Source organism: Brienomyrus brachyistius, chromosome 23 (assembly GCF_023856365.1).
Source record: "Brienomyrus brachyistius isolate T26 chromosome 23, BBRACH_0.4, whole genome shotgun sequence".
In the NCBI taxonomy this organism is placed as follows: domain Eukaryota; kingdom Metazoa; phylum Chordata; class Actinopteri; order Osteoglossiformes; family Mormyridae; genus Brienomyrus; species Brienomyrus brachyistius.
This window is the reverse complement of record NC_064555.1, coordinates 9,288,533-9,316,024: the sequence shown is the minus strand read 5'-3', so window position 1 is coordinate 9,316,024 and position 27,492 is coordinate 9,288,533. Positions and strand designations below refer to the sequence as shown.

The 27,492-nt window shown below is 48.8% G+C and overlaps 1 protein-coding gene across 4 annotated transcripts; it reads right to left on the bottom strand.

Moving 5' to 3' along the window:
- Nucleotides 1-26,089, bottom strand: LOC125719275 (protein tyrosine phosphatase type IVA 3-like). 4 transcript variants are annotated; one of them, XM_048993913.1, is made up of 6 exons: nucleotides 25,934-26,089; nucleotides 4,749-5,268; nucleotides 4,472-4,564; nucleotides 2,373-2,503; nucleotides 1,016-1,090; nucleotides 1-922 (listed from the first exon to the last, which is right to left on the bottom strand). In XM_048993913.1, exons 2-6 carry the CDS (start codon nucleotides 4,851-4,853, stop codon nucleotides 823-825), a joined length of 504 nt encoding a protein of 167 aa, XP_048849870.1. In that variant the 5' UTR covers nucleotides 4,854-5,268; nucleotides 25,934-26,089; the 3' UTR covers nucleotides 1-822. The 4 variants fall into 4 exon arrangements, with proteins under 4 accessions (XP_048849870.1, XP_048849871.1, XP_048849869.1 ...); XM_048993914.1 differs by lacking the exon at nucleotides 25,934-26,089 and adding an exon at nucleotides 14,486-14,643; XM_048993912.1 differs by lacking the exon at nucleotides 25,934-26,089 and adding an exon at nucleotides 6,029-6,238.
- Nucleotides 26,090-27,492: the final 1,403 nt, after the last annotated feature.

Genomic DNA, 27,492 nt, shown 5'->3' with positions numbered 1-27,492 from the left:
CACCATCTAAACATTTATTATGCCTTAAACATCTTCAGTGGGCTATTTTCATGGCAGACACAAAGGCAACCGAAGCCTTCTCAATGAATAGAAGGGGTATTGGCCTGAGAAGCACATGTGCACAGTCAGGGCCAAAACACACCATCGTGAACTTGGCCCCCGCCTCTGAACTCCGCTCCCCCTCTCTGCATATGGAGCAGCTTTTATATGAAGAAAAGAATTTTAGAAAAGCATCAGTTACAAACAAAGATGCCCCGCCCCTTCCCCAAGAGCGGCCATATTGATTAAACCCAGCTGCCTCCGAATCACCCTCCTTTCCTTGAGGGGCACAAAAAGGTTCCACACTGTGCATGCTCAGGTCACACGCAGAAAGCACGGAAACCGAAAGCACCAGCGCCCTCTGGACGGCACGAGGTCCAAAGAGAGGCGGGAAGAGCCGGTCAAAGCACATGGGTCACAGAAGCACGGGCCCACCCTCATCCTCTAAGAGCTCCGCAGCATGGCGTGCCGGTGGTCTCCGCATCAGGGCAGCGGTCTGTGTCCACAGACTGTGAGCTTCTTCATATCTCGAGGTGTGTAAGGAGAGGGCCAGTCAAGCGTGGCTGGCCAGCTCATCCTCCACGCTAAGGCAACTCAACTGGCGAAACGGACTTCATTTACTGAAACGGACTGACGGACGGCAGGAGGTCGGTCCAGCGAGACTGAGTGCTGCCAGCAGGGGGCTCATTGAGTCAAATCTAAAAAGAATAAAAAGGGTAACGGGGGGAAAAGGCAGAGCTCAAAGTGCTCGAGTCCGAACCACGGCGACAGTCATGCTCCAGGTCACATGATGCAGCACTTGTTCTTAAAGCGCAGTCTCTGTTTTGGCCGGTATTTCTCTAGGTACGTCAGCTGCTTGCTGTTTATGGCCCCCCGTCGCTTCCTGGCCGAACAGAAAGAAAAGGCGCCTGTGAGACAAACAGCCGCGGAGCCGCCCGCAGACGACGGAAGTCGGCCGTAAGCGGCGATCACTCACTGCCTGATGAACTGGATGGCGTCCTCGTATTTCATCCCGCTCTCGATCAAGGCCAGTGCCACCAGCACGGGGGCCCTGCAGAATGTGCCAGGAAGAGATCAGTCACGGAAAATTACAGGAACACATCCCAAACACCGTCACGAAGGACAACATTAATTATTTATCATTAACAAAAAACAGGCACACTGAATGAGGGCTGGGCTGGTACCACATTTTCCTCTCGGAGCATAAATGCCCTCTAGTGTACAGTTGTGAGATTTTCAACAGATCTGCTGTTGGCTGAAATCTGGGAGCCCTGCAGGGTTTAAAACGGCGGCCCTGAATCAGCATTTGCGTGGATTGTGTTTTAAGGCCAACAGAATTACTCTGTTGGAGTGTTAAGTGAGAGGAGGTCGGCCACATTCCTGGCGCCACCTTCACTGCACCTTCAGTTCAGGTGGGGGTGACAGAACTCTAGATATGTCGTTCAAAGCTTCTCCAGACGTGACTCCCACTTGCTGTTCTTTGTTACCTAATAAGGGGCGTGGCAGAACTACTGTTTGGCTATTAATTTCAAGATGTATTGCTTGGCTCGAATTTTAAAACACTATAAACTGCTCATTTCCAAAGTGAAAAGTAGACATGCGTACAGGCAGAGTCCTCCTGTAGTTTTTATGAATATATTCTTAAAACCAAGGACTTGTTCCCTTGGCATGGGCTGCCTGAGTACGTTTCCCATGTGAATAATAAGAAAATAAATTAAAATGACAAGCAAACTGGCACCTTCCCAAGAACACCGGGCCCCTAGGGAGCCGATGCCGTGCGTCAGACACTGAGCCGAACCCAAGCTGAGACGGATCACCGGAGAGGCTCCACCCCCTGGCAAATGGAGGTTAGGGCTGCCGGCCTTAAAGGAGGCTACGTTAATAGTGGTTTTCTGGGGGTGGGGGGGCAATGGCAGGGTCAAGGGCAGGATCAAGGGTTTCCCCTACTGTAAACAAACATCGGCTAGAACAATCAGTTCCATTTAAAGAGAGTTAGTGTCCCCTTTCAGGAAATTTCAGGAAACTTCTGGGCAGTTTTTAAAGACATTCTTCCAAATCTTTCTCTCTCTCAGGATCTACGCACTTTACTTTACCAGGGGTTCCTGAGGCAAATTGCCAAAATCAGAGAGAGATTGCGCTCCATGCACTCTCTGACTAAAGGCAATGCCTATCTAAGCTCCTCACATACCCAGTATGCAGACCTGCCCAATGCAATTAACACGGCTTCATTTATTCGCTATTCAAATCCCACACACCAACAACCCCGCACTGCCACACTCATGCAAGAGGCCGGTTTACCCCGCCCACTCCTCAGACCAAGCCAGCCCACTCACCGGCCCAGGCCGGCCACACAGTGCACGGCCACGCAGCAGCCAGGGTCCTCACAGAACTTGCTCTTCAGCAGGTTGAGCCAGTCATCCACCACCTTTGTGGGTGGGGGTGCACCGTCATCAAAAGGCCAGTCCTGAAAAGAGGAGAGCAAGAGTGGCTATAAGGGTTCGGACGAGCTCAGGATGGAGACCGTGGATGTTTCTCAATGTGTACTTGACTGTACTTGTTCTTGCGTATCCATTTTACGCCATCTTCCATCATCAAAGACCAGTTCCAATACTCAAGAACAGAAGTACAGCTTCTGTGAAGTGATGGTAAAAATCCCCAGATGTCGTTCTTGCTCCGCCCCAAATATGATGGATACATCGGCTGCATCCTCACCAAACAAGCCCATGATTCACTGCGGCCCAAGTTCATCGCCAGGACTCAAGTCAGCGAGACCACATGTACGATCTTTGCGTTTGTGGTATTCAGAAGTGCCCCGAGATGGGGGTCTTTAAAGTGCCAGGCCCACGGGATTGTGAGTAAAGACATCCGGAGTCAGAAAGAACATGTCCTCACTTCTGACGTGGTTAGAGGGGAACACGGGCTGTAGAAACATACACCATTATTGCAGCTCTGAGCATGAATACTAAATCTGCATAAGGACTGCATAGACTGTAGGACTCTATTTAGGCTGAGGTCTTCATAGGAAGAGCAATAACATGAGGGTATGTAATTCCAGCAGGGGGGCTGGGGAGCTGGAGCTGCTCCATCTCTAGGCAGGAGGGGAGGAACAGGGTAGAGCCCAGCCAAAAGGGCCTGTGATTGACGTCAGATGGGTGGAAGCTGGAAGCAGAGGTTGCCGGCCTTCCGCCCAGGCAGGAGCCAGGAAGGGAGGGGCCTGTGGCAGAGAGTGGAATGTTCTTTCTACACAGTGGCATGAGATGTCAGGATGACCCCAGCAAGCAAGGCTAACTCCAAAGAACACATATGGCTCCTATCTGCATTCTCCCTGGCTTCTACAGTGTCGTGAAAACGGAGAAGATGGGGTCAGCCATGCTACAGATGATCCCTGGAATAGCTGAGCCCGGTGTGAGCATGTAGCGTACTGGGGACACTCATCCCAATCACATTCATTCCCTTCAGGGCCGTTGCCTTGCAAACTCACATGACACAAAAGCTGTAGAGGCCGTCCCTTTGGGCTCAGCTCTGCACACAAACAAAGGCAAGGAGACAAACAGCCTGCCTCGTTAACAAGCCAAGGAGGAGGACCTTTAGCCTCCACGTAACCCACATGAACAAAAGTCATTCAACCCATTTTGTAGGTCCAAGAACAGCAGAAAAAAAAATACAATCATTATCCTGAGACAACTTGTAGAGTTGGTCTCTCTCTGAAGGCTGATCTAAAAGGTGGTGGGAGGTCTCAGCTCTTCTCAGAATCTGTCTCCATTTGGGAACTTGACGCTTATACTCTGGAGAGAATTTGGTGGCACCTGTCGCATGTCAGTAAGAGCCCCCTCTGCGCATCTTCGGATGGCTGCCAGGACCTCAAGATGTGGTGACTTCTCACCATGTCGGAACACTTTACTGGCAGGACAAGTGAGTGGCCTTCAGAGGGACCCACCCAAGGTCACACTCATACACATTTGGTCGTGTGTAGTTTACCATGCAGTACAAAGAGACACCTGTATTGGAACAGGACTATTAACTGTGAGTCACTGCTCTAAGGTATTAAAGCTGGTGCTGGGGGAGGAACCAGTGATCAGGCTCACATGAGATTGGGTTATCAGCATCCCATCCAGTGGTTTTATTGGGCAGGTCAGGTGAGCCTGGGCTTGTAGTATGCAGTCCAAAAAAGCTGATGATCAGGTTCACATAAGATTGGACTCCCATCAGATAGGGCCATAGGGATCATGTAATGGCAGGTACTGGAATAACAGCATATAGTCTGTGGACCATGATCATGGAGATGGGTAAAAATTCATAATTATAGCCCAGCTCCCGGCAAATGGAGGACAGGAGTGACACTCCATTCCATCTCACAAAGGTTGCATTGCTATGTTTCATATCCACCCTGCAGGATGAATGGTTACCATCAACTGAGGGGCAGTAGACTCACCACGACCGTAATCCCGTCCTTCTCCAGCGGTGCCTTGTCATATGTCACCTCACACACTCGGACCACAGTGGTTGCTCCATATTTCTTGAGGTCCTGCGAGAAAAGGGATCACTGTTAAAGGCCGAGTCAAACACACACGTCTCCCCTTAAGCGTCAACGTGCACGTACCCAACGCGGCGAGAGGTTACAAGGCGTTATGAAAATGTGAGCTGTTTGTAGATTCATGCAAGGTGGTGGATTGTGCAGACATGCTGGATATGATGGTGGGGAGTCTCACCTCGATGAAGGAGCTGAGGTTGGAGTTGGTAGGGTTGTGAGTGATGAGGAAGCGCATGTTCTTGTAGCAGACTTCCACCGGGGCAGGCCGGTTCATCCGCGCCATGGTGTCCTCTCCAGTGTGCACTCAAGAAGCTGCCTTTGGGGGCCAATTCCCGCAGCCACAGCGCCAACCGCTTGACTTCGTGTCCTTCTAACTCTGTGGTGCAGACTCTACAGCACCCCCCCTTTCTGCCGACGACCCCCAGACACAGGGAAAGGATGAAGCTCCGCCTCTTGTCAGTGCTGGCAGTCTGCTCCTGTTGATGCTCTGGTGGGGCTCGGGTGGAGTTCCTCCGGCCAGAGCCACCACTCGCTACCCCCATCAGTTTGTCCAGGGGAGGTCAGGCAGAAAGGGCGCTGTGGACAGGGGGTGGGGTGTGTCTTGGCGGCGGGCAGTCCTTCCAGGAGCTCAAACGCTGTGATGCTGAGCACGGCAGTAGTCTCCTTCCTGCGAGAACTCCATCAACTGCCTGGCAGTGCTGCGGAGTAGAGCGGCGGAGCAGAAAGAGGAGAGACGGTTAGCTACTAACGCACACCGCTGTCCCGATGCCTCCTGTCACCTAGGGGGGTCTGGCAGGACATCCTGCCCAGACTTGTGCTTCAGTGTGAAGAAACACTGCCTGATGTCATGTCCCAGTTTCCTAGGATGGAGCAAAAGTATCAGTTGACTGGGATAACTGAATACTGGAAAAGTTTCTAGAAGAGTGTAAGAAGCTATTTAAATATCAGGAAAAGATCAAACGGCGTCAAAACACCTCAGTGAGGATCAGCGGGTAGCTCATTTTCATCTGAGACTATGTACACACAAGAATCCAGCATGTATTAAATACAAAACCAAAGAAGATTCATTCCAGGCCTGGGAGCAGAAAGTAAAAGACCATGTGAAAGTTTTACACGACTGCTAGAGTGATCTCACCCTCCTGCAGGAACTGAAAAACGCCCAAAGCGCCGCATTCCTGCTCAATTCCTTCCCGTTTAGGGAGGGAGGCTAGCTAACGTCCCCCCCCCCCCCTCCGCCAATGCCACGCGATCGATGGCACCTCACACGGAAAACCGCGGCGCATTCGAGTGACACGGTTTAATCGGCTTGGGAGCAGGAGCGATCTGCTCGAAACCCTGGTCAAACCGGGGATGTAAGAGAACAGATGTCAGAAGAACCGGCGCCTGTCTGTGTGCTTTACCTCCTCAGCCCCCCTCCCCTCCCCGCGGCCCTTGCTCCCCCACCTCCGCGGCTCTTACCACTGTAGAAACCCACAGTTCTCTCCGTGCGATGCCTGCACGTTCAGAGGGGAATGGTGCACGAACAGCCACTGCCTCTGATATCAGGCGCCGACTCCGCTCTGAACCGGTTGAGGCCGACCCTGCCTTGCCATATGACACTGACGGCTCCTCCGCCCGTGTCACAAACAAACGTACACTTCACGCTCTCTCAGGCACACGGGGGCCCTGCCCCTCTGCACACTGCAGGGAAAACGTGTGCAGTGTCTGCAACGCTCCCACTTCTCCTATTACTATTCCTGCTGTCACTCATCTCTCTGTGCTCCTGCTAGCCGTTCTATATTTTTACTATCAGCAGATGTTACTGCAGCATTTTTTTACTGGTTATGGTCAACACTGCATCTCTATTCCGCACCATGTAAAATAAGCATTTTCTGCAAACATATATGCTGCCAATACTGCACTGTTGGTCTGGTAAAACCAAACTCCCACCAATGACTCTGTGATAATGCCCACGTCGGTTAATGTGACAGCTTACAGGATTATTAGTCAGCAAAGCAGGGGAACAAATATAATTACCCTAAAAGAGAAGGAGGTATTAGTTTCCTGCAATTTCAATCTTCCCGTTAATCTTCCCGCCACTAATTACATAACGACCTACTGCCGCTGCGTTTGACCTTGTTTACCAAACATCCTTTAAAGCGGAGGCCCGGCCTGCTTATCTGATTGTGCAATGTGAAGCGTGTGACATTTCGGGAGGCGGAGTCAGGCCCGGCAAAGGAATGGTGGTCACACACCCCTCCCCTAACCTGCCCGCAGTGCAGGACTTGATCGCGTGGAGCTGGACCTTTGCGAGGAGCAGGTCCGTGGTGAAAAGCACCCAGACAGATGGCAGAGACGAGCCCAAAAATGTGAGGGATAGAGAACAGAGGCTTCAAGCATGTGGTTGCTCTACTTTCAGTGGCTGACTGCATCACACCAATAGGAACCGTCAATATAACCGGCCCGGAAGTGAGTTAAAGCGGACTGTGACTGACAGGGGAATGCAATCCACTCACCGTGCACTTCAAAGCTTCATTCCTGACATCGTTACGCCCCCCCCCCCCCCCCACTCATGGCCTTGGGGTGGCAGCTGGCTCGTTGGCCCCCGAATCAGATTCCAAGCTGGCCTCCAACAAAGGAGCATGAACAATTGAGGTGACGGCCACCCTGCCTTGAGAAGGGTGCTTAGCAGGGCAGGACGCCCCTGCTGTGGCACTTATCTGGGTCACGTGCCACCAGCCCCCATGCCAGACAGCCCACGTGGCGGTGGGGGGGGGGGCACTAGGGATCAACCAGCTGCCGACCGGAGGCACTGATCACAACTAGGACAAAAGCCACGAAGCAACTTGTTCTGCACAGAGAGCACCGGAATAAGAGCCAGGGAAGCCACTAGTCATTCCCAGTGGGGATTCCACAGCTCGTCCCTCGCAGCTCCTCCGAAAATGTGCGACTTCATTTCAGGATGCAGGCTTTAGGGCCCAGAAGAAAACTGCAGAGGAGGGCTCGTGAAGGCACCGGAAGGAGACCCCCATGACAGAGGGTGGCAGGATTCTCGGTGCAAAGAAAACCAGCAAGAGGGACATTGTGAATTACAGCGGCTTGTAAAAATGGGGCTGCCTCAGTTGTTCTCGTTAACTGTGTCTCAGTTCCCATCCGCTCACAGAGGAGTCACCGATCGCAGGACACTGGAACCGGCCCAGCGGCGACACGCACGGCCACCCGATCTTTACTTACAGCTCACCATGCACTGGCTCCACCCGCCTAGAGGGAGGAGCCACTTAAATGAAGTGGCCAGAGCTGCCACTCACCCGTGGCATCGGCGCGTCACCCCTGCGCCTTCCGAAGGACGCGGCGTGACGTTCAGACGCAGTGAAGCGGTGATTCTGCGTCACCCGCCATGCACTGCTCCAGGCTTCTGTCTCTGCTGAAGCCTTTCTGATCAGCCCAGCCTCCGCACGCTCCATTCCCACCTGAGATCTCCCACCCGGCACCCCGCATCTCCCTCCTCAGCCTCTGAGACCTTAAAGGAACCTCATGGAGGTGCGCGGAAAAACAGGCATATAGGCTACTCCTATTGGAGACAAACAAAAGTATTCTTACTCTAAATTTAGTATCAACACTTAATACACGAAACAGAATGGCAACAAAACAACAATGTTAACGGTGAAAGGAGAAAGACATCATTAATAAAGAGAGCATTAATTAATCATGACGATGTTAGATGACGTTTGAAAAGATCCTGTACGTGAAGTGCCAGGAAAAGCCTGTATTATATCACGTTGAACAGTAATGCATAGGAGCTATGGAGAGAATCCAAACTGCAGGCCAAGCAAGGCCAGAAGGAGAGAACACAGGCCCCCAAAGGCTCATCTCCCTGGTGAGTCCTCCCAGAAGGCCTGGAACAGCCATTAAATTCTGAAAAGAGAAGGTAATTGGACGACCATGTACTCGGCAGTCCCTAGGGCTCAGGCAGGGCCCAGCCGAGGCCTGGGAGTTTGACGTTTCCCGAGAATATCGCTAAATATCTGCAGACCGGTAAACAACAACCCATCCTCGCAGCTCAGAAGTCAAGGATCATCATCTCTTGCCCTTCATTCAGAGGTGCGTATTTCAGATCCAGAAAGTAAAAATCCAGACCAAGATTTTGTTTCAACCTAATCACTTGAGTACTCCATGACTGTGACTCTTTATACTCAACTGGTTGGCTGACACAAAATCTCGGTCTGGACTTTTAATCTCTGGACCTGAACTGTCCACCTCTGCCTTCGACTCGGAACATTTCAGCCCCCACCCCCAAGAGAGAAAAACTGATGGTTACCAACCACTATGAATGTTCATAAGCGTTTATGCTGAATTACAGAGCATTATTAGTGACTGAACTACAAAAGGAGGACATCAAAATGTACTACAGCTGATTTTTAGTATAACCTGATCTACTGAATTTAAATAACATATTAGTAATAATATTTGTGATACTGGATAAGGTTAATTGCCAACGGATCTCTTTGAGGCGACCTGCCATGAATACTTGTGTTACTCCTTTGAGCTCAGCAAAGTGGAAAACTGGAGACAGAGACGAAAGGAGCAAGAGGGCGCTGGGCCGTGAGCCAGACAGGAACCTGCGGGGGGGGCGCTCAGTGAAACAGGAGCGCTTCCGGCATGCCAAAGCAGCGTCGAGCCGTCGTCGCAGTGCAATGCTGTCTCACAGGAGCGCTGGCAGCCATCCCAGCTAGCGGTCGTTTTCACACCTGCACTCTTGCTTGAGTTCATGCAGTTCCTCAGATGAAACAGTACCCCAAGACCCTAAACAGCAGTCAGGACCAGGAATCTCCAACCAGAAAAGGCATCAGCATGGGAATTTGTGAACAAAGGGACTGACAGTTTCTCTACAATCTGGAATGTCCCAGTGTGTAATGTCTGTGGTGGCCGTGGGTTTACTCCTACCCCTTGAGGATCTACAGCACCCCCTGCTGAAGCGGAGGCTACATCGCAATGTTTAAAACAAGGACCTATTAGCCCAAAGGCTACGGAAACCTTCCGGAGGGGTCTGGCTAACCTGCAGCGCACAAGGGCGCCACCGTGTGCAAGGGCAACTACAGCTTTCCCTGGCGCCTGACTTCTAAAATTAACGTGACCAGCTGCAACTTGCCGCATGTCTTCGGAGGAGTGAGGCAGGGCGTTTCAGGTAACACCCCAAGCAGCTCTCACTTGAGCCCACATACATCTCAATGGTGCAAAAAAGGTGGCAGTATTTACACGGATCGATTTCCTGAGCTAACAGCCATTATAAGGACAGAGAGACCTCCACTGGAAAAGATAGCCTCACAGAAGTAGTCTCAGCACTCAGTATCTGTCACAAATGCATGTGCAGATCGAGATTCCTCACTAGTTCCAGATGACCGTGATACAGGGCAGGTCAGTCACTATTTGCACTGCAAGGTTTTTATGTATCCAAATCAAATGTTTGTCACATGGGGTGAATCTGACCTTTAATCGGATGTATAATTCAGGAGTCTGTCACACTCGTTCCGACATGTGCGTGTGTAAAAATGACTGATGATGGTCGGAAAGTCAGGCTGGGAGGGGTGAGGGGAATGGTGGCACGCCATTCCCGGGAAGACCGGAGGGTCATTGCGACATGTCCCCGGAGGGGGGGGGGGGGAGGTGGGGTATCCAGAATCACATAACCAGCAGCTGATACATGGGCCCCCAACCCAGTCAGGAGAGCAGCTCTATTTTTGGCCAGAAGAAAGCCGTTCCTATTGGTTTATGGCGAGATTGACTTAATCGTTAATTTCTTCACCTCAATCAGAGTTAGATTTAATACACACACTCTGTGCCATTGGGTACACCTAGCTAATACCGGGCAGGACCCATTTCCCTCCAGAACCACTTCACCACTGTGTTACTGCGCTGTTATTTTTGGACTTGTGGCCTTCCTGTTAGATTTAACGAGTCTGGCCTCGTTCTCCTCTGACCGCTCTCGTTAACAAGGTGTTTTCAGCCACACAAATGCCAGGCTGGGTGGCATCACACTATTCTCTGGACTCTAGACACTATAGTGTGTGAAAATCCCAGGAGGGTGACTGCGAGGTGCTGGAACAGCCACGTTCAAAATAGCTTCGATCTGACATCTTAGCTGATCTACTGCTCCGTCGAACAGTAAGTGAACCTGCTAACCCTCTGCTTGCGCTGGATGTATTAAGCCGCAGTCACATGACTTACTGTTCACAGGAGCTGGCTGTTTGCGCTAACAGGCAGGTGTACCTGATTATGTGGCCACTCAGTGTACACAACTGAACCTCTACCATGTGTTTTTAAATGTTAAACCTGTCAGCCTGTCTTTCCAATGAAAACACGCAGCTCTTCTCTTTGGGTTGTCTTACGGTTATCCTGGACTTCCCGACACTGGGTGGTCACACTCCAGGTGAACACGTTTCCCCAAAAGTAAAGCTTCAGCGAACGTGCCCACAGCCTGTATCGATCGGACAACATCATCCTGAAGGTCACAGCATGGTCACTGTGGCTTCCATAGGTCCAAGGCTACAGCCTGCTGCGTGGGCTTTCCCCTTTCCAGAAAGAGATAACGGAAGCACCTGTAATTCCTTCGCTTTGATTCCCGACAGGACACATCAGACAATGTTTACACAGAATATCTTATCGCACCAGAATTCTGCAAGGGATCTGAAGACATTTCCCTATTTTCAGATCAGGAGGACCCAGGGAAAACCCCGGGTTTCCCCAGGGTAAAAAGTACCAACTTCAACTGATAATGTTGAAGCTGACAGAAGCAGATAACTGAAGCTGATAGAAAGGCTTTAATTAGGGGTGTTCAACTAGCCAATCAGAAATAGGACCTTTCAAAAGGACAAACTGTACATTGTGAATGAAGAATTACTGCATATTCTTACAGAAACATATGCTTTTAAAGACTAAGATCAGGGGATTGATTTGAAAGATGAAATTATTAATACAATAATGTGAACTGTGAATGAAATAAAAACAGATTATCTTCAAGCAGCCCTGGCTTGAGCTGTGTTCTTGATTTTATCTGCTAAGTGTAACTTTTAATAAACAGCAAAATCACACTAAAAGGTCTTCTTTCCACATTTTCACGAGTCACTGCACAAGGTGACCACGAATAATCACTTTTAGGCCCCTTTCTCACACACAGGCCCCCGGCACCCCCCCCCCCCCCCTTTCCCACTTCCTTTCTGGTGCACTTCCTGTCACATGGTGCGCTCCCAGGTCACCAGCTGCCGCCATCTGGCTTTCCACTTCCAGGGGGTACACAAGGCCCACAGATGGAGGAATAATCCAATGGGCCCAGAAAACGCTCAACACCCTCTTAATGAATGAGGGCAGGGTTTGATTTTCGGTTGCAGCCCAAACCTACGGGGAGCTCTCAGTTTCACATGTGGGTAATGGTTTATTGGGACCAGTCATACATAACCTTTACAGGAAGGCAGATTAACACTGAGCCTGAGCCCCGGAGCCTGCTAATGCTTTCCTGTGGCCAGCACACCTCATTTTCCACCCCATGAAGAAGTTTCACAAAATGGATGGATGGACGGATGGATGTCCTACCAGACCACACCCCTCCCCAGTACTCTGCCTCCAGTGCATGGACCCGAGGAAAGCAGTGCCCCCCTCCCCACCCCACCCAGACAGCCCATTTTTTGAGGCTACTGGAAGCCATCTGCAAGTTCTGCACTTTCAAGAACATGGAGATCTGGAAATAAAGTCCAGGCTGTAATTGCTGGCTTTCCAGTGCATTTGCCCGGCATCTTGTTGCAGCAGATGGACCTCGTACATGTTGACGTAAAAGAGCCGCGTCTGTACGGCGCCCATCTCCTTGGCAACAAGTGTCCATTATGCCGGCGGGTCTCCATCATGCATAAAGATGGGGTAGATTGCAGGTTTTCTCTGGCATGGTCAGTACTCAGTACAGCAGAATCACAAACTGGCGGTTATCTCTCCACCCAGGCGTTACCAGAAAAACAGGAAAGTGGCACGTGATCACCCCACAGGAGGCTACCCAGCGCCAATTAAGGGCCGCCCACGAACCCTGAAGTGAAACGAGCTCTACTTAGAGGTGACTGCTGACCAGCATGCGCTTTACATGCGATGAGCGATCACCGACCATGCCTCTCCAACCCTCCCCGAAGCAGAGGGCCATAGAGTCCTTACGCCATATCCCAGCTCCAAATCATGTGCCAAAACCCATCATGTAAAAACTGCGTTATTCAGGAAAGACTTCCCCTGCAGTGTAGGAACATCCCACTTTGGAACACACGCTTTACGTCAGACAGCGTTGCCCCACTGCGAACCCCTCCTCTTCCCAGCATCAGGTTCCAGTCACAGCGGACGGCTCGACCGCACAGGCCCCGGCTGATAAGAGGTATCGCCAGTGCGGCCCAATCCACACGCCTGCCATGCTGCTAATCACCAACCAGCACACGCAGCACTTACTGACATACGTCTGCCCTGGCGGGTGTAATTAGACTGCACAGCTAAATCACACGTTACCTATGGGGCCCGGGGCTGGACGTCCTGCAGAGGGCGATATGGGTGTCAGCTCCCTCGCAGGAGTAGCTGTACATGCAGACTCCCACGTGCCCCATCCCATGTACCCCCAGGGGTCACGTTCTGATCTGTATACCGTGCACAGCTTCTGAGTCGTGAGCCCGAATCTGATATGATGGCGCTCAGAACCTGTAGCCACATCAAACTGAACTTTTAAAGACCCCTCCAGCGTGGGACTCCGGCGCGGCCCAGCTGTCCTGCTAGTGTAGCTAATCCCGGCTCATCCGGCAGCATGCCTGATACAAACATCTTAGCATGACCGGCGATCTGAAACAATGGGTGTGCATCAAAGGAGACATCCGGGCCACAGCCAGATACTCGTCGGGTCAACAAACCGGGAGCCCACAGCAAGAGATCTGGCTCCTGGGAGGTTTGGAGCATGTCCCCAGATGGGGGCTGCCACAAGACACCTGTGCAGTGAAGGAGGCAGAGCCTCGAGCAGCAGAGGTTACCAGCCCATTAGCAGGGGTCGCGACTGGGTCACTCTGTTATGTCAACGCGCTGTGTTGGGTTAGGGTGAGGGCATCTCTGTGCACCATGCAGGAAGAGGATGACAGAGATGCTCGATTTGGCTTGCGGTTTCTCTCGCAGCTGAACGCGAGCGGGTGAACTCAACACTCATGGGGATCCCTTTTAAAGCCATAAACACCTTCTTCCGAGAATTGGCAGTTTTGCTTACAATTCACAAAACTCCGCTGACTGGAAACGCCAGCAGAGGACAGGTGTGGCAAGTGGCCCATGCAATGGGGGGGTGGGGGTAGTTGGGGAGGGGGTCTTTGCTGCTCAACGTACCCTGCTTTACTGCCAGTAGCCCCCCCCCCCCAACTGAGGCCACTTGCCCCGCCCACCTACAAAACCGCTCTCTAAATACATCAGAAACTAACCAGAAATCAATTTCAAATTACGCTGGAATCACAGATAACAGCCACTGCTCATTTTCTTTCACTAAAAGATCAGATAACCACATACGCCAAAATCAGAATAGAACAAGTTAGAGTAATGACTACTGTATTAATGTTACCGTAAATTCCTTATTATCCCAATTAAACTGTAAGGTATCCACACACACCCTAACTGAGCTGCCGGGTTCATTCCCAAATACCGCGACTTCCCACTGCATTCTGTACAATTACAGCTCGGCGACCATGTGCGCCGTGACCTGACCGTGCTAGCGTGACATCCCTGGTGACCTTGCTCCCGACTCCAGTGCACAGTGACCACGGACTGCATCACAAAGAGCACAGCCGATGCATTACGGGTGCATGGCGCTTGTCTGAGAACCCGCCCGCATGCCTCTGACAGCCAGTGCATCCACAGTCTGCTGCTGTTTATAGCTTGTCCCTGTGTTACCTGCGACTGGAAACGGGGGAGGAGGAGGAACCGCAGCCTGGGGTACCGCTGAGATCTGGACGGGGCCGGCGTCCCTCGGTCATGCGGGCCGGGTGTCCCGGCGGAGCTGGCAGGAGAAGCCTCACCTCGTGCGGCTGGTCAGTGCCAGGGAGTGAACACTCTCACAGCGCTTCCTAGCGGAGCTCCCTATTTAAAGGACGTCCTTCCTGCCTCTCTCGCCGAGCGCGTGTGGGGTGCGTGCGTGTATGTGTGTGTGTATGTGTGTGTGTCTGCGCGCGCATGTATGCGTTTGGGAGCCCGCAGCAGCCGCCAGCAACGTGCCGTCTGTCTTCAATTAGTGACCTAAAATGCCAGCTCAATGTTAGGTGGCCAGCCCACGTATAAAATGCGGCTCTGCCACTGGGTTTGTCATTCTTTTATTTTTTATAGAGGGAGCCAGGGCAGGATGCCAGGGTCTCTCAGCTGGGGGGGGGGGTGATTTCATGACGATAAGCGCACCCACAGATGAAGATGAAAAAGCACGACGTCACTGGTGAATAGGACGAGCCGCCCAACACATCCCACAGCAAAGACACTTCCTATCCATCCCAGATCTGCATCTCGGTAAAAAAAGAAAACCCTGATCTGCCTGGTTTCCTCCAGGGAGCCTCTGCATTTAATCACTCCAAACGGAGCAGGAGAGACCTAAGTGACGTGTGTGAAGCTGACTGCCTGATGGAGTTTATTGTAAGTGCTTGTATTTACTACACTTTCCCTAAAAAAATAATAATAGCACTCAGATTATCCGAAGAGAACAATAGTTTAGTGGTAACCACAATTTACCACCGATTTATGTATGTATGTATGTGTGTATGTATGTATATGCATATATATGCATGTCTATCCCCACACCCATATTTGGTTACACCCACCCCTCCCAGAAACATTTCATTGCGGCACCAGCCCTGTCCGTCCCTTCCTCCATGCACCATCCCTTTCCGATTCCACTCAGGGTGGGGGACCCCGTGTTTCCGGACCCCTGGCCATCATTGTACCCCCCTCCCTACCTGTCTGGCCCTTCCTGTCCGGCCAGTAGCACCACTAGGGACCCTGAGACAGGTTGCAGCTTGGACAACTGGGGGGGGGAGAGCTGCCATGCTCCAAAACAACCCGCCCCGTGACCCCCATCTGTAGGAGAGGTCCATGTTATCCCAACACAGATGCAAAAACACACAGCCTGATTAAACAAGCTGCCAGGTCCACGTGTCACACACTCTGAGTAGCTGCTGGCCGTCTCTCTCTGCCCAGCCAGTATACGAAGCCAGGTTTACTCACCAGCTTTGCTACGCGACCGAGGATATGACATCGCGAGTGGATCTTCGAGGGAGTCAAGTTTCTCAGAACAGCGTGAACTTGAACATGCTTTGCTAATGAGAACTCGTCAACATGATGACCTCTCAGCCTTAACGACTTTCAGGAGCCTCTCTAATTAATACACAGGTGAGATCAGCGACCCCAGAGGCCGCGCTCCTTTGGTCACCAATCCTCAGACGCCCTGCTGTACCTTCGGGCCGATCTGGGCCTCGTTTTCCGGGACAGCGACAGCGAAGGACGAGCTTTTATGCGATCGTAAAGTCCACTGACGTCTTAAACGCTGACGCCACTGAGCAGTAATTAAAAAGCTTGCAGGGAAAGTGGCCTTAAAGACCTACTCGTCCAAGAAGAGGCAAAGAAATCGGCTGCAGAAGAAGCCAGATGGTGCAGTTAAAACGTCAAAACTTTAACTCACAAGCCTGTTTTCTGAATGGGTACAAGTTTTTTTATTAAGTATCTAAACCGTGGATCACGCATCACAAGTAAATAACTCTGCAGCACGTGACAGCAGCCTGCTAGAGTCACCCGGTGCACCGGTGCAGATTCATGCAAAGCACAGAAACATGTTTTTTTCTGCACAACCAGGAAATAACACAGCAAGAGACACCTGTAGGGCCGGGCCTTCGCACTGCTGGCTGTCCTGCCCCCAGGGCGCCCCCCCCCCCCCCAAGACGTCATCAAGCCAGATCCCTCCATCAGGCAAATCTAAATGTATCAGCATTAAAATAATAAAAGAGGTCAAAAGGATCGACAGGCCGGCTTTTTAAACGCAGTCTGCTAAACTTGCAGTCTGTTATTTAAACAGCCCAATGAAGCAGCTGGATCATTTTTCCTGTTTAAAATCTGCCACGCAGTCCAGTCGTGGCGGCTTGAAAGGCCAGTAAGTGTTTCAGGGAACTGAACTCCAAAAATACCACTTTTCTGAGCTTCTCTGAGGTTGGGTGGAGGGGGGGAGGTTAAATCCACTGGGACGCATTTCCAGGAAAGCAGCACGGAGTGGTCTCGAGGGCATCCCGGGCCAAGCACCCAATCACGGGCTGCGCTTCCCCAGGGGGGCCGGGGGATCTGAGAACCCATGGTCACAGAGTGACTCTGGAGGCTCCACTGTGGCTTTTGCTAAGCGCAGACACCTCACATGTGGTCAGTACAAGCCGGGCCAACACAGACTTAGCCCTGGAAGCAGAAGGGAAGGAGCCCCACTCTAGGGCCCTAGCCATGCTAAAACTCCATTAAAGGACATGCAAAAATGCGTGTTTTATCATTTCATTTTATATACACTAGCGGCCAAAATTGTGGAAGTACTTCCAAATTTTAGAGACTTTTTTCGGCTGTAGCTCCAGGTAATTAACCGTCAATGTATATTTGTAACGTTCTTCGATTATTTATAAACATTACTGCCAGTATTCTTCTAGTAATTATTAAAGCATAATGCCAAAAAATGCTAGATGTTTCCACGATTTTGGCCACTAGTGTGAATGTGTGTGTATATATGTTCTATAATGGAGCTTTAGCACTTTTTATAGGGTCTTGATCTCGTGCTGAAATACACAAGACAAACCGGACTATCTAGACAATCTAGGTCTCTGTCTCAGGCCCTGAGGATTCTCTGATCTAGGTTTGGGACACGATGACGCAGTTTTTAAACTAGGCAAATGATTCTGTTTGGCAATTATTACCGAGCCACTGCTCTCGCCGGACACGCTTCCTTAGAAAGAGCTGAATCAGGTGATGGCGCAATTAACACACGCGAAACGGTGACGACACCAACACACTCAGCACTGAATGCTACAGCTGTAAATGGGTGCAGTGATAAACACCAGTAAATACCATCTTTACTACAATCCATAATCATGTTTCTTTGTCTAATACCGGTAGCTTCTGCGGTGATGATTAGATGTTCATCCCTGACTGCTGAACACCTCATGGCCGTTAGATAAAAACGCAGACGTTGTCTGGGCTCTTAGCAGTGAACTGAGTCGGAAGCCGTGCTCCCCCTGATTCTTCCGGGGCGCTAACGGTGTGACAATTTACTACATCGGCACAAAAGCCCCGGACCAAAGGTTAACAGCTGCTGTTACACAGAGCCGGGATGCTCGAAAAGTACTGTACAGCTGTACTATTATTCACTGTACAATTACTGGATCTTTTCAGTACTGAAGATGCCACTTTAATCATGATAAACCCAGTGACGAAACAACAGGGAACTCTGTAAATCTGAGCAGCTCAATATCATTATGTAACTAGTTAGTGCTGGACAGAATCCTGTACGATCAACGATAAAAAAAAGTCCGTCAAATTGTCCTGGGATTTTTGCAGCAAACATAAAACCATGACAGGAAGATGTTTTCATTGTCATTACGCTTTTTTAATTATCTTGGCTGATACGTACGAAAAGTGATATACAATATTTACCCATTTATAAAATGGGATATTTTAGCACGTCATATTACGCACCTTGCTTGTACCGTCAGTCCACACCGTTTAGTACTGGGTTCTCGGCACGTGCCCGATTGTCAGTCCGCACTCAACGTGCCACAGCGATGTCAATAAAGGTTACGTGCGCCGACTCCGTCAGGCGGTTCAGTCCTTATCGGCACGCAGCCCGTGACCCAGTCCGTTTACAGGTTAAGCGCACTGCGTGGCCGCCAGCCTTTAAAGCTACCAGAAATGCCTGTTTGTTTTGTTTCGCTGCTGGATGATAAGGATCACGCGCACAGGAAGGAATACCTAAACAAAACGACAACACTTGTTTGTTCGAATCTCGCGAACTTCCGCCGTGGCCCTTTGATCTCCCCAGCCTCTGGTTCTGATGGCACGGCCCGTCCCGGAAACCCAGCGGTCTCTAGGGTCTTACCCTTTACAGATGGAGAGTTCACTCTTTCAACAAGTCCTGGTCAATAACTCATTTTAAACCTAAGATCCACTGTGTACGGTATCGATGGTCTGACACCCACCTACTGAGAAGAGCCAGCCCCGTACACATCATACAAATCAAGCCACAGAGCATCTCTTTTGAGCGTGAAAGGAAGAAGGATTACCCCCCCCCCCCCCAAACATATGCAGTACATGCTACTCAGATTTTAACCACGCCTTGCATGACCTTCCTACAGGGCCATACTTTCACATACACTCGATATCAGTGCTCCGTTCCGGCTGTAAACACAGCAGTTCGCACAAAGCTCTACATTTCCCTCAAACTGATCCCCGCCAGATGGATATCCTTGGATTTCCAGTTTAGAACGTTAAGTAATGGGAGATCACATGCCTTGCTGAAAAGTCTCAAAAGGCACTTACACTAAATTCACCACAGCTTCTCAAGCACCATTCCAGGCTTCCAAGCTCAGTTGAATTATTCTAAAAATATGGGAAAACGTGTCAAAGACGCAGAAACCATCAAACATCTGAGTAGAACTTTTAGAAAATGTAAGGGGGAGGCTGGAATTCCATGTTGGTGTTGGCGTTCAGGACGAGGCCATGTGTTACTTTACAAATTAGATATAAATGGTCAGATTATCAAGGAGGCAGAACAGCATATCAGCAGGTTGCGCTGTTGCATCACAACATCGCTACAGCACCCCTAGCACACCCCCCCCCCCCCCCCCCCCACGAGTCCCCCACTACCCAGGACAGGCTCCAAATCAAAGCAGCCCCTCAATGAAGCCGCTCGGGGGGGGGGGGGGGGGGGGGGGGGGGGGCATGGAGAGCTGATCCGTGGCTCAGCAGCTCTTGGGCTACTATTTTTAATGAGGGCTCTGGTTTCTCATAGCAAAGGGGGTCTGGGGGCTCCTGGCTGAACGCCCAGGCATTGCAGTCGTTTTCCCACAACGGCGCGAAAATAATAATAATAATAATACTAATACTTATAATAATAATGAAGAAGGCAGTGCGACTATAGCGAAGCAGCCCATGCTGCAGCAGAAGAATCTCCAGGCAGAGAACGACCTGACAGGACCCCTGAACGTCGGCTCTTCTAGGACAGTGCTGCTGTGGAGCGGGAAAGCGGGTCACGTGGGAGAACCTGGGCAGAACTCCTTCGCCTCCGGGGAGCTGCTGCTGCAGCGCTGCCATTAATCATGATAATTGTGGTCTCAGCGCCAGGTAACTATGGACCGGCACGGCTGTGCGTTAGGACGGCACCGTCCGCGGATTCCTTCCTGAGAACAGCCCGACAGGCACCATAAAGCGGCAGAAAAACTTGAAAAATAATCCTGCAGCTCGCTTTAGATTTAGTGTGAACTGTAAGTAACGAGCCAATACAAGCCAATTGGACGATTAAAATACTGGCCTAGGGAAAAGGCTAATTTTACCCAATCATGTTTCGCTATTCCGTTTCATTGTACGTTGGGTGGCATGGTAACTCACATGACCATGGTTGGGGACTCGAATGCAGCCTCTGTGTGGGTTTCCTTCTGCTGTCCCACGATTAGTGTAAGAGTGCCCTATGATGGCTCAACATCCCCTCCAGGGACTTGTGCGTATAGCCCACCCTTGAACCATGTGCTGCCCAACACCCTGACCAACAAAAACGGTTAAAAGATGGAAGGATACAAAAAAGAAGAGTTTGAGCTTTTCAGCAACACCTACTGGTGAACCTACTCAGTACATGGAGTACTGGTTTAAAGAGTTAATTGTATACAGTTGATTTAAACATCCTGCCTGGTCAAAATGATTCATGGAACTGCGATGGGGAGAAACAGCGGTTTTCAGTGGGTCTCGTATTCAGGTAGAACCAGAAACCGGAACTGCGGGACTCCAGCTAAGGGCCATCTTACATCACAGTCACAGATCTGAAGCCCTTGTGAGTTTAATGTGGCCCCTTCGCAGTGAAGTAGGGCAGCTCAAGCGGCTTAATGTAGATTTCACTGCTTTGTTCATCACCTACAGACGCCTCGGGCAACCGGCACTAAAAACCTCTTTTGTGAATTTCAGGTTAGCGGAGGGCTAATCCAAGGTGGGCTGAGCGGCCCATCTTAAGAACAGGTTGAGTGCAATAGCTCAGGTTGTGATTTGTGTCCGTGCTGCGTGTGTCGCCAAGTGAGGAATCACAACCAGTGTCATTTTGCTGGCAAATGAGAACAGTATCCCATAGAGATGCACCGACTGCAATTTTCTTGGCTGATTTCCGATTTCCAATTTTTCTTACAGGTGTGACTTGCTGACACCGTAACTGAGAGCACATACAAGCACAAATCAGCTTTTCGTCAAAGCCAACTTTTATTTTCACGAGAAAAGAAATTGTGAAACTCACAATTTCGACCCAAATTGCACTACATTACAGGAGCATTTTTCACATAAGTCTCAAAATAAAGTGCTGGAGAGAATGGAAAGAGGTAAAAATAAGCTGCTGTACGCCCAGATTTATTTGACATATTTTACTTTACCAAACAAGAGCAACAGGGGCAAGAGATTTAATTAACAAAACAAATATCAGTTACTTACATCATTTTCCAGATAATATGGACTTTGACTCATTTCTTTTTTTAAACATCTTTAAAAAAGTCCATAGGTTACAAACCTCCAATTAAAACTATACTGTACTATATTCTTCCAAATAATAATAGGTGCAGGGTAATGTTATTAATACCAACACCGCATGTTACGCACATGCAATTCTTACATCGCTAGTAAGTTAGATTAAGATCAGGCTTTTTCTTACTTTCAATTCTGTACGGACATTATGGCGCGGAGAGTTTAGGTTCACCGAAAACATTTTCACGCTGTCATAGCGAAAAAAATCTTAGCTAGCTTTTTAACAATGAATTAAATGTTTACCTCCGATGTTTCGCCACGTTTTCGCGGCGGCTTCCCCGATGATTTACCATATAGCTTTACAGGTGCTACAAATTGCTAGCTTTGTGTCGTACTCACTCACCGTGAAGAACTTCCACGCTAACCTGTTGTTAGCGTGTGGCCATGAGCATGCCTGTGAGGCTATTGCCTGTGCTGCTGCGTGTATGATGTGTGGTGCATGCGTAAAACAGAGCAGTTCCGTATTGGACATACCTGAGGCTGATCGACCAGTCTCCTGTATGGGGCATGGACACTGATAATCAGCTGATTCTAGTCCCTGGCCAATCAATCAGTGCATCTCTAGTAGCCCAGCAAAACCTGACATTCTGGCACAAAACCGTCTAGGTACCGCAGTATTCTGGCTAAACATGGCAAATAATTTTCTAGGTTCTGCAGTATCCCAGCTAAGCCTGGCACAAGGACCCTCTACACACCCCAGTGTCCTTACATAAATAACCTCTACGTACTCCTGTATCCTGGCACGAAGACCCTCTACACGGCCAGAAAAATGGGTACAGCCCTGGTACAGTTTTGTTCCCCAAGCTACAAACAACAATAATGTAGCGTACGTAGACTAAAAGGTACATTTACTTACAGCTGGAGCACAATTAGCAGACCCATGAGGGCTCAGCCCCAGCGACAAGTAAATGGACACTCAAAGCTACAAGCTGGTACTTTTTTTGACAGTGTAGGTACCCTGATTTTTAGACAAAGCCCAGCACTAAGACCATGTAGGTGCTCCGGTAACCCCAGCTAAACACGGCACTAAGACTCTCCTGATACTTTGGCATCCTAGCTAAGCCTGGCACTAAGACCCCCTAGGTACCCTGCTATTATCGAGTAATGCCGACACAAAAGCTCTCTAGGTACCCGAGAATCCCTGCTAGCCCTGACAGAAACACCTATATAGCCCGGCGCTAGGTGTCTGTGGTTGCTGGTGCACTGCCAAGGATGTTTCGACAGTCATGTGACTCTCACAGTAAGGATCCGCTATCAACGTACTGGAATTTGTGTTTGAAGCACAGGCATCATTTTGAGGGAGAGAGGCAGGACAACCCTAAATATGAGCCTGGAACGTGGCCAAAGGGGGCCCGACTATGGGTCTGAGCAAAGTATTAAGGAATATATTTTGTAGCTGGTGGCCCACACATGGATATTGCCCTGGGTAGCAGGCATTACTAGTAACACCCCCTTCCCAGAGTATATCGTTCACTTACGGAGATACGCAGCGGTTATATAACTGCGCGAACACTTAATAACGTAATAAGCGAGGGGCGTAAACAAAAAGAAACCAAAATATCTTTCGGATCTAAATCCCTCAGAGATGCCAGTTGATCCAGAAAACACGTTTTTTAAAAGACCCAATGGGCTTTGGCAAAATGTTACAGAAAAAAATACCACAAGATGGAATAAAAAGGGGAAGAAAATGCCGCCAGACCGTAGGGGCAACCCAAACTGAGGCGGCACTGGTTTAGGTGCCCATAAAAGACACGTAGCTCACAGAGTCGACACACTGGCTGACGTAAAAGGGCACGTACAAAGTGTTCCAGGAGGGATTACAATTAATTGCTCCCATACGCGAGTTCTGTGAAACGATGCTGAAACCAAGCCTTTCAGCCCAAGTGCCGGGGGAGCCTCCATCAGGCATAACTGGATGCGGAGCTGAGATGGAGCTCCAGAGGAACACATCCGGGAGACGGGCAACACTGCGCTCAGCAACTCGGAAAGTCTAAGCAGTCGAGGCAAGAGGATCGTCTGATGAAAGTAGGATTTCATACCAAGGGACAACAGTCTGCACATGAAGCTGGTGGCCATGCGTATTAGGTATTCTGGCCGGAAATCATGAAAAGACCCATATTAGGCAATAAAAAATAAATCTGAATCGCCCCAGATGTCATCTGTTGTATGGACACAAATGTGGGACGTTTGGCTGTTCCATAACACAATGTTTTAATGATCTTTAAAAAAGGTCCAACTGATTACATTTACAAACCCACTTAATCCACAAACAGCCACATCACTAATGAAACACTTGTTACCAAGGCAAGTAAAATTATCACTGAATATGCTGACCAATGAAAAATCCTGTTATCGTGGCGGGGGGAGGGTGGGGGAGAGCGAATAAGAACAAATTAGTTTAATAGCAAAGAGCTCAGTGTTTTGAAGTGGACATGCGTCATGGGGATAGGCTGCCCCAGGAAGTAGAGGACTCAGCGTGACACCTTCTGAAGCGCACTGGGCACCCACCTGGCCAGCAGCTGCTGGTGCACGCGGGGGACCAGGCCACGGGCATAACGACGGCAAAGAAGCAATAGGGATTCATCACATTTTACCAAGAAAGGCCACCTTACGCGTGACAGCGCTTGGCAAGATGCTATGGACAGGCGCTGGCTGCCTATGAATACAGAAAATTGCCCTGATACCCCAGCTTTTCTTGTGGCATCCTGACAGAGAATTGAGACATCTGATGGTTAAAGGGACCCCATTCATTTTAAGAGCCCTAAAATACCTCACACATCGGTGTCCCATCCAGGGTTTTGCAGTACTGTTTTGATAGGAATCAACTATTAGTACAAATAAAAATATCCTAGAAGTAACAGCATAAAATTATAATGAAATTTCAATCGAACTAAATTAGAGACACTTGCCCCACACAACTATCTTAATAAGGAGTGACAAACGTATGACATATTGTCCTGAACAGCTGTTAGGTTTAGTCAACATTTCTGGCCTGGTGCCTTAACCTGGGAACTGATAAAATATATGAATCCTGTCATTGAAGAAAAGCATCTGCCAATGACGTCAAATCATCCAAAACAGAAAGTCACTATTAGCCAAGAAATTCCCACAAAAGGTCTCTCCCAAGCACCATCTGCTGTAATGGGTCCAAACTGATGACATGTGGTTCTGGGCTACTAACCACAGGGTCACCGTTCAAAATTCATATGGGCCATTTACGGGTGACCCTCAGGGAAACAGCTCATGTGAGATCACCAAGTAAATTCACATAAATAACAAGAGAAATGTAACTTTGGGGATTTAGGTATAAGAACCCAAATAATACATTTTGTACATTTCAAAACATTTGAAAGGGTGCAACACATTTACAATTTTATTGCATTGTTCCAGAGGCCCCTACAACGCAGTGCGAGCCAAACAGACGGAGCATTAACAAATTTTTATATCGGTGAAATCGCACGTTACGTTGTTAAAGCGAATGCGGTACATTATATTACCTTTCCCACCATACACTGCAAAAGGCCTAATCGAGATGCTGCCATAGTATTTGTGTTCAACAGATAAGCGACATTTCACCGCTGCCTGGGATTTAAAATCCACGTATGAAAAATATGGCGAATCTGCCTGTACAGTTATATAGAGAGAAAACTTCTAAAACATAGGACGATCGCCTCGATTCTCCATGTTTTTACAGTCATACTGATGTTTTCAATATTTTGAGAATTTTCTTATAGCAATGTCACCCAGATACTGACAATGACTGCATTCAGTGACGACATCAAAACGACATTTTAGTGTCCTGCTAATCCTTAGTAGAGTAGTGCTACCGGTTATGAAAGTGATACAGCATCAAATACCACAACACTGTGATGAAGTAACTTAAATAATTTTGATTTGACTGGAGCGTTAATAGCTATTAAACCCTGCAGGGGGAAAAACTGCCTGCGTTAACGCACGTGGCGCCCAGCGGACGCTGAGGTCTTGCCGGCCGGACGGCGGTGTCTCGCGGACGCCAGGGGCTTTGTTAAAGCTGGAAAGCGTCCGGCTACGACATTCCGCACGCAAGAAGGACTGATAGGGGCGCCGGGGATGCGGCCAGATGGCTGATCGCACACGCTTTAGAGCCCATCACTAGCTAGCACGCCTACTGTCACCGTGCATCCCAGTTCCACATTACACGTCCCGCCGCATCCGATGCAAACGCGCAAACTGCAGTTAAAATGACTCCAGCCAGACCTGTTGCCCCATATGCATTAATTGTTGCAAATTTCAATGACAGACAATTAGCTGTTGCACCGGCCCCACCATGCTGGTGGGTCGCATTTACAGTACCAGCGTCCAGACCACATATATATGTAAATCGATCTACGTTTTTCATTGAAATGCCTCACTGATGGAAAGAAGGCACTTTAAGCACGTCGTAGCTGGTCACCTCCGATAAATAAAAAAGGCAGAGTGGACATTTTGCCCACAGAAAGCTCCACATCTAGCAAAAATATAAGGCGGACGTGGGAGTTGCACAATCACCGGTGGCGCATTCCGCCCGGATGAAAGCGGTACACTTACCGGATCTTCAGCTGAAATTGAAGTCTCTTCAGCTACAGCTACCGATTTTTAGAAAGACGATCGGATCTCGTGTGTGAGCCTTAAGGAAGCCTCGAGGAAACAATAATTTCAGATGCGCGACGTGTAATTTTTCCGTCCCTCCTACTGTCCCCACCGGCGCTCCGCCTTGTAAACCCAGTGACTGCAGGGATCTGTGGGGGCCGCGTCAAATACCACGCCGGATTTCCCTGGTCTGGCTATGTGCACTTTTCTTACCGAAGTGTAAAAATACCTATCTTGTTTCCATTTACACATTTGAACGTAAACCTACCATGTGTTTAAACAGTATTCAATGGTAAAAATACACAAATATTGTGTTTGATGGTATTCTATAATAAAAAAATAAAATACTGACTTATGCATTAGTGCATTAGACTTCAGACACGGTTATCAATAATGGTATAAATGTTCTGTTTAACGAATCCAATATTAAGAAGGAAAAATATATTTTTAATAAGCAATAGTCGTGTTGCGCCATCTAGTGACTTGTTTGGGTTAAAGACGGTCATTAAATGAAAACACTTATTTTATCCCGGAAAGTCTTAATTAAGGTTCTCTCAACTGCTTGTGCATTTCTCAACAGTTTGCACACTGCAGCACAATAATTTGGATAAGCAACAAAATTAAGGAATTATCAGTACCTCTGATTTTTGGGCTAATGTAAAATGAATGTACATTTTCTAAATAATCTGTAAATGAATAAAAATAATGAGAAATGACATTACGTCGTGAGGAACCGACTTAAGCGTCTAAGAGGTTTACACATATGGTTGTGAGAAGTACCATTTTCGTTTGAGAATTTGTCCCAAGAAACCCAGAAAAACTGTCACTATGTTGAAATGATTATATGCAGATAAACATGTTGTCAACAATTGTCAACTGATTACGATCATTTTTCTATTTTTTTGTTTTATTTTTACTGTGCGTTTATCAAAATCTTATTTTTATTTAAGCCACTTCAACAAAATAACATAACTAACCAATAAATGTGGCTTATTAACCTCATTGGTTGTACCGAGTTCATAATTCTTGAGAGCACTGTAGAGGGCACTAGAGCGCAAACTATGACATCCAATCAGATTAATCACAACCTGAATTTGAATTTATTGACCTGAACTTGAATTTTATTACCTGAATACCAGAACCTAAGTTTGAATGTTTACCTGAACTTGAACTAAAGAATGCAAATTTGAATACATTCACCTGAACCTGAATTAAACATACAGAATTTGAATTCATTACCCGAATTTGATTGTGTGTTGCTTGTGTGACAATAAAAATCAAAATCAGGCTATAAAATTCAGCTCTTGAAAATCTGGACTGTAATATTCAGGTCTGGAAAATATGGGCTGACAATTCAGGCTCAGAAAAACAGGGAATATATCCAGGATATTCAGAAAGAGCAAAAGATCATCGATTTAATTCAGCATAATCCTGGCCAATCACAAAACAGGTTACCAGTTGGGCTTTTCTATATCAGCCACTTTAATACAGTGGCGGGTAACATGCTGCAAACTCAG